At 47.3% G+C, this 7,213-nt stretch overlaps 2 protein-coding genes across 2 annotated transcripts; both read right to left on the bottom strand.

Annotated features, from left to right (window-relative positions):
- Positions 1-3,022: 3,022 nt before the first annotated feature.
- Positions 3,023-3,792, bottom strand: LOC121404149. The gene is given in 2 exon segments (XM_041593184.1): positions 3,023-3,592; positions 3,595-3,792. Coding segments are annotated over 2 exon segments (408 nt in total). The 5' UTR covers positions 3,643-3,792; the 3' UTR covers positions 3,023-3,232.
- Positions 3,793-5,494: 1,702 nt separating this feature from the next.
- LOC111072689 lies at positions 5,495-6,430 on the bottom strand. The gene has a single exon (XM_022364699.2). The coding sequence runs from the start codon at positions 6,379-6,381 to the stop codon at positions 5,539-5,541; it is 843 nt and encodes a 280-aa protein (XP_022220391.2). The 5' UTR covers positions 6,382-6,430; the 3' UTR covers positions 5,495-5,538.
- Between the last annotated feature and the right edge of the window lie 783 nt (positions 6,431-7,213).

Genomic DNA, 7,213 nt, shown 5'->3' with positions numbered 1-7,213 from the left:
CTGCGACGCAGTTTGCTTTGTTGCTTATGATTTATGTGCCGCGTGTAGCGATGACACAGACACACACACACACGCAGGCAAAGAGGACGCTTCGCTTCGGAGGAGGTACAGGCCCGCACCGCACCGTACACACAGTAAATGTAAATGTAGTTGTGCTGCAACTCCGGCCGTGTCCGCCCCAGTCCCTGCTGCCTGCTCCTGCTCCCTGCCCCATCCGCCCGTCCGAGAATTACACGCAAATTGCACGCAACACGCGAATCGCATGGAAATGACGCGCGGGAGCGCCACTCGTGCGTGGAGTGCGCGCGCCTGCATGTGCGATATTTCTGTCACAGGGCTCCCATGTCCGGAGTCCGGAGTCCGGATTCAGAGGACTGCCGAGAACGGCCGAGGACTCCAACGCCACGCCACTCCACTCCTTGGCCCCTACGCGGGCATTAAGTCATGCGTCATCCTTGGCGGGGACATGCGTGTAAGCCGGTTATCGCCAGACCTGCCTGACTGCCTCCTGCCTCCTGCCTACCGCCAGTTGTCCTGCCTGTCAGAACCAGGGGACACTTTAAATATCTTTATGCATACCATAAATTCGTCCTTAAATGCTAATCCTTAAATGCCGACCACCAGAGGCCTGGCCTCTGCTCCGCCTTCTTCGTTTTTGAGTGGCCAAAGTGCGTCATGGATATGAATCAGCCTGGGGGCGCAGGGGGTTAGGTCTAGGTCTACGAAGGACCATGCCAGGTCATGCCAGGAAATGTTGCGACTACGACGAACCAAACGGGGAGCGGGAAGACACGCAGATCGATTCAAATGTGGCAGAATATATTTTAAAGGACTTTGACCATCGATATTGTACATACAACTGAAACTACTAAATTCAGGGTAAGAGGATTTTAATAATGTAACGACTTTAACTTGTACTTCGAATGGGGAATGGGAGGGAGAGAGGGAAGGGGCCAGATCCATCGCTTAAGGATGTACTATGTAGCAATGGACAAGGCAAAAATTAATCCCTTTTAAGACCATTCTGCAACGCTTAAATTTATTATGCATGCAGTAAGTGAAAGAGTTTTCTTTATTCATGTCATTGCCATCCCATCGAATATCTAATGCGAGTATAATCCCCTGGCCACAGCGCCGACAAGAGTCCAATTCATTAGTTTCCAATCAGTGGTTCGATTTGGGCAGTGATTTGTTAAAACAAAATTCGTGTTAAAATGCTTTTCTTGTCCTGCTAATTGGGTACAAAAAAAAAATGGAAAGAGAGACGAGAATCATCGTGGCAACTAGTTTTCACATACAAGACGATGGCCAGTGTGTTTTTTTCCTTGATTGGCTAGCTTTGAATACTGAGATTTTCACTGTCAATTTGGTATTGGGTTTTTGGGTTTTAAGTCCACTCCCCAGTTCGTGGTAAAAGCAGCTTAAAGGCCTGCAGCAGCATGAGCATCAGCTGGCTGGAAATTTTAATATGTGCTCTTTTTTTTATTTTTTTATTTTTGCTTTGCCTTATTTTCCATTTTGTTTCCATTTTTGTTGTTGGCATTGTTTTGACAACTTTATGGGGCAGGCAAAAAAAAACATTTAATATATGGCCCAGAGCGTGGCCGCAACTCACTTTTTAATCACTTTTCATGAGCTTTTAATTACACACTCCCTCCCTCCCTGTGTGTATGGGTGTGTGTGTGTGTTGTGGCTGAAATTTATGAAAAACCAAACGCATAAAATGCTTAACAAGCTTTACCAGGTCCAGGTCCAGGCCCAGGCCCAGGCCCCCACCACCCTCACACAGCACACAATGGCCCATGGCAAAGGACACACAAGAATGAAAGAATATATGTAGTCCATATGTATGTATGTCTATAAATAAAATAAAAATATCCTACCCCCCAACCGCACAGCGACCCACTCATTTCCGTTATAATAATGTGTGAAAGGATATTAATTATGAAACAAGCGAACGGCAGGAAGCCTGGGCAATAAAAACAGCAAGCGACAGGAACACAATGCGTGACCAGAAACAACATTCCCCCAACATTCCCAAACATCATCCAGAAACAGAAAGGATAGGACCAAGGTTCTCTCTCTCTCCTTGGTGACGAAGCTTTGGATGCCCTTGAAGATCGATAGCCTTTTCGATATAATAGTCAACGACGATATTGATTCATGAAACTAAGGAATATCTTTGAGAGAACAAATTTTTTTTCATGTTCTCATTAAGAGTTAATTTTTCGAGTGATTGTTCCTATGGGTTTATTTATGCAAAGTGCAGTCAAGAATAAATTTTTATTCCTATCTAAAATATTTCCATATGTGCTGCATGTGCTGGTGACATGCGTAAATACCCCTTGGAAGGGCATATCAAACGGGGAATCGGGTACTATATTGTATTTTATGGGAGTTGGTTGGCCAGCCACAGGAACCGTGCAGGATGTGGGTAGTGTGGTGGGTTAGACGAGGTGAGTTGGGCTGAGCGCCGGAAACGGGAGCAACATGTGCAACATGTCGAACGGAAGTGTCGGCCATATACTACACACACACACACACACACACACACATACTGCTGGCACTACCTAAATAGGCCCACGTCGCACACACACAAATTATGAGAGCCGGGCCAAGTAGATTTTTATGTAATGTCGGTCGGTTATTGCTTTCATTTCATACATTTATTTCATTTCATTTACCCAAACCAGAAGGCCCCACCAGACAAATTTCATATTTCTGTTTTCTCTCTTTCAGTGCGCGTATACCCTGCAAAGCGAAAGGAATCCATTGAATTCTTAAGGCGATTGTTCCTCGGTTGAAATACAAAAATAATGCTGGCAAAAGAAAAAGCTTTGAGGTAAGAATATTTACACCAATGTATATTTCAAAATTAGTTCCAATAGATTTGCTCTAAGAGTGGAAACTGAAAAAATAGTTTTCATTTACTATTTGATTATTTATTTTTATTTTTTTTTTATTTTTTTATTTTTATATATATTTATTTAAATATTTAAATAATTGAATTTAAAATATTTCATATTTAAAAAAATGTTCACATTTAATTTAATTATTAATTCTAAAAAAGAGAAACAATTCACAGGTTATCCCATTTATGAATTAATTTTAAAATATTTATAAACTATAAATAGCTAAATTATGTTTCAAGCAGCGCAGAAAGAACATTTCGCCAGTCGCATACGTGAAATTGTTCACCCATTATACTTGTGTGGTTATTTTATCCTGCACTTTATGTCCTGTCAGCGAAGTCAGTTGACCAGCCAGTGTCAGTCAGTGCCGGCCCCGAGGCCGTCTTCTGCCAGTGACAGGCGGGCGGGCATTGGTGTCCGTTCCGTCCGTCAGTGGTATGCGTCAGTGGATCACGTTGCTGCTCCACGTGACGATGACAGCCATGCCAGGCATCGAATGGCCAACCCAACCCATCCCCCAACTGTGGCTCCTGCGTGTAATTGCCGTTGTAATGTCGCTCAACGCGAATATAATTGCTAAAATGTTGCATAAGCCGACAGACGTGCCAATGGCCAACGGTCTATTATACGACCCTAGCCCAGCCCAGCCCAGCCCAGCCCAGCCCAGTCGTGTCGGAGTCTGGGATCTGGGATCTGGGGTCGGGTCGCGGCAGCAACGACACTTTTCCATTTGAATTTAATTTTAATTTACGCCCAACGGCCTTTACCGCTGCCCAATGCCCATTTGCCGGAAATTGGCAACGGGCTCTGGCTCTGGCTCCGGCTCCGGCTCTGACTCTAGCCCCAGAATATTCCGCATTCCGAACGTGCATTGGTCCTGGTCCTGGTCTTGGATGGCGATGGATGCCACTGCTATGCAGTGGTAGTTGCGCAGAGCCGCCCCAAAAACCCCCACGGCGACTCTCTCTGACCAAATTCTAGAGGGCCTGTGTCGCTGTCCGCACCGTTGAGTTAATGAGAAGAGACAGGCGGGAAGAGAAGGGAAGAGAAGAGAAGAGAGGAACAGCCGTCGACAGACATTTTATGTGCAACCAGCCAAATTGTTAAAGGACGAGGAGGAGTCTAATTGAAGCGGCCCCAAGCAATTAGTCGATAAATTGAGGCAACAAAAAATGTCACGGCGCGGGGATTCGAATATGTTTCAGCCCCGGCACATACAGCATTACCAAAGATTGAATATAAGTTTTAAAAATTGCAATTAATTACCCAATCTGTAAAGTGGAAGTTGCTGGCGGATATGGCCATGAAATACCTTTATTTCGAAATATATAAAACCCGCAGAAACGGCTTACAATCTATGCTCTAAATGGGGGTACTTTTCCTATGAATTCAAAGCCAAACTAATGGAAAAACATTTCCCAAATTAATTATGAAATATCCCCAAGCAGCGAAGCTACGAATTTTCCATCACAAATTGATTCACAGAATCATACGCCAGAGTGTCTGGGCGTATGAGTTATTTTCCGCTGGCCAAGATCGTGCTCATTAAACCCAAAAAGAAAAGGAATTAACAAAGAAATATAAATAAATAAAATTAAGCCATAGCGTGGAGGAGGGGTGGTGGGACTGAAAACTGGAAACCTCAACGATTTGATGAAAATAATTTTCCAAATTTGGCAAAACTATTAACCACGCTACGTTAATTTCATTAGCAAGTCTGGTCTGGCCTGGTCTGTCTGTCTTTCTTGTTTCGTTGACCGTATTTTCGTATACACTCAAGCCATTAAATGCGCTAATTAGTTGGTCAATTAGCGTATGCTTACCGTATTGTTTTTGGCTCTTTGTTTTTGTGTGCCCCCCCAGCCCCAGCCGCCAGCCACCCAGCTTAATGCCAACAGGCCAACAGCCAACGTCAGCGGGTTCGATTGGCCCAACTGTCGCCACATTAATAAATCAGTTTAAATTAATTCAGTTGACAGCTTTTAGTCAATATTGTTGATAAATTATTTTGTTGTATTTTGTTGGTTTTTGGACAGTCGAAAAGCGGCAGCTGTTGCCAGGTGCGGTGGTGCCTACTGGGTGGTGGGTATGGGCCAGCGGTAGAGAGCTTTGACTGGTCATTAGTTGCCCCTCTGCTTGCCCCAACGAGCATATTTCTTTCATTCCTGATCTGTCTAGCACGAAGGTAAAGGTCTGCCTCTCCATGCATTCTCAGCATTTCCCCAGAGGCAGATCCAAGGGATCGTTGTCTCACTGCCTTCTTTATTTGTTTTAATCGAACATAAACTATTAAATAAATGTCGCAAAATTACAACACTTTTTTTGTGGAAGGAAGGAAACTTTCAGGGCTGCTAATATTTTCATTGTCCATCCTTTTACTTGTCGGAAAATGAACCAAAAACTAGAGATCAAAGATGAGGTAAATTAAATGCCATGACGCCGATTAAAATATTTATTTATTTGTTGAATATACGATCTGAAAATCCCTCTTTGATTTGCTGCCCGTGACCATTTGTGTGTGAAAACTCAAGTGCATTGAACTCAGTGAACTCTGCCCCCTGGCTGACCCGCTGTTACGTGTACTTCTGGCAGTGGAAGTGTGCGAGATGTGGATGAGTGTGTGCGCTTATAGATCCTCGCTCTTTTGCACCTCGGACCAGAAATCGAGCCAGGACACGGGCGCTGGAGGCTCGCCCTCATCCGCCTGTGAGCTCTGGGCCCGCTCCGTCTCGGCATTCTCGAAATCGGCCAACTTTTGGAGGCGAACGTGCATGCGACGCTCCAGTTCCTCGGTGCTGCTGGGACTGCGGCTGATGTGCACCGATGAACCCGACGAGGCCTCGCCCAGACTTTGACTGAGGCGGACACGAGCCGAACACTCCGAGGAGCTCTCGTCGGCATCACTGCCGGAATGGCGGCTCCAGGCGCCATCGTCGCCATCGTCGCCACTGGCCGAACGGCGACTCCAGCGCCCATCCGAGTGCATGCTCCAGCGGTCCTCGCCACCGCCCAGATCCTGGCACACAGCGATGCTCAGGCGACGTCCGCGACACATCATTTGATCCTTCTTGAGCAGCTCCAACAGATCCTGGCGCGTCTCCAGCTCCACATGGGCCCCACCACCCCGCTGGCGCTTGCCCCGCCGCAGCAGGCTGAGCGAGCGAATTGTGTGCTGGGCAAAGAGCTGACGCAGCTCCCGCTCGCTGGTCTCCATGGGCAGATTGCCGACCAGCGCCACAAACGGCGGATGGCGCGGAACTTCCACCTCCACCGCACGAACAGACTGCTGTGGGGATCCAAGTGTCTTGTCCATCGCGCAGTGGCTGCAGTCATCGGTGTCCGTGCCACTGATCCGCAGCTTGGTGACACTAATCAAATCCTCCAGACTGCGCTCCGTTTCGCTGCCAGTGCTGGACGGGAGGAGGCGACGGCTGGGCCTTGCTTTTGTATAGTTGTGAGGCTTGGACATGGTTTTCGTTGGGAATACAATTACTGAATGGAGTACTTGTATGTTTTGAAGTATTTCCCAGGGTTAGTTAGGCTTAGCCAGTCGGAATATTGCAAATGTTCCACTGGCAGCAGCAGCCTCATTCCGTATGCGCTTGCCCAACACACACGCTCTCCTCTGGTGGTGTACCCCAGCAGCAGCAGCAGCAGCACCAGCACCAGCACCTGCCTCAGATAGATATCGACAATGCAAATGCCAAGGTTCATGGATGCGATTGGGCCGCCACCGAACATCGAACGACAAAGCTCTGGGAGCTAGAGCGGGAGCTGGCTGCTGGCTGCTGGCTGCTGGCTGTTGCTGCTGGAAAATATCAAAGGTTCAGCAAACAAATGGCATGGCATGGTCTGGCATGGTGCACGGATTGTGTCTTGTGTCTGTGTCTGCCACACTGGCACTGTTTGCTGTTGGGTCCGTGCGTCCCGGGGTGGGGGGTTGTGGTGGGAGGGTTCCACATTAGGCAATCGACCGCGAGCGGCCAGTGCGGCGTGTGGCTACACCCATATTCCTATTCCGTGGAAAAATTGGGTGCGTTGGCCAAACATAGACTAGAGTGTAGAGTGTAGAGTGGTGTTGGGGGGGGGTGGCGGAGGTAGAGGTAGCCAAAAGCTGATAAAAATCATAAGCCAACGACGAGCGGCAGTTCGAGCTGCTGGCTAAGCCTCACAGTACGTGTCTGGGAGCAAGCATTAGAGGGCAGACAGACGGAGAGACACAGAGACTGGCTGAAATATTAGGCCAATTATATTTCAAAAATTTACATGTTCCCTGCTCTGACGATGACGATGTTGATGAT

This window comes from Drosophila obscura, unplaced genomic scaffold, assembly GCF_018151105.1.
Source record: "Drosophila obscura isolate BZ-5 IFL unplaced genomic scaffold, ASM1815110v1 contig_1, whole genome shotgun sequence".
Taxonomy (NCBI): Eukaryota; Metazoa; Arthropoda; class Insecta; order Diptera; family Drosophilidae; genus Drosophila; species Drosophila obscura.
Note: the sequence above shows the minus strand (reverse complement) of the source record. Positions and strands in the feature narration are given on the sequence as shown.

Excerpts from the sequence above, each read along its gene's own strand:
- LOC111072689 (XM_022364699.2), bottom strand. The coding sequence starts at position 6,381 with ATGTCCAAGCCTCACAACTATACAAAAGCAAGGCCCAGCCGTCGCCTC.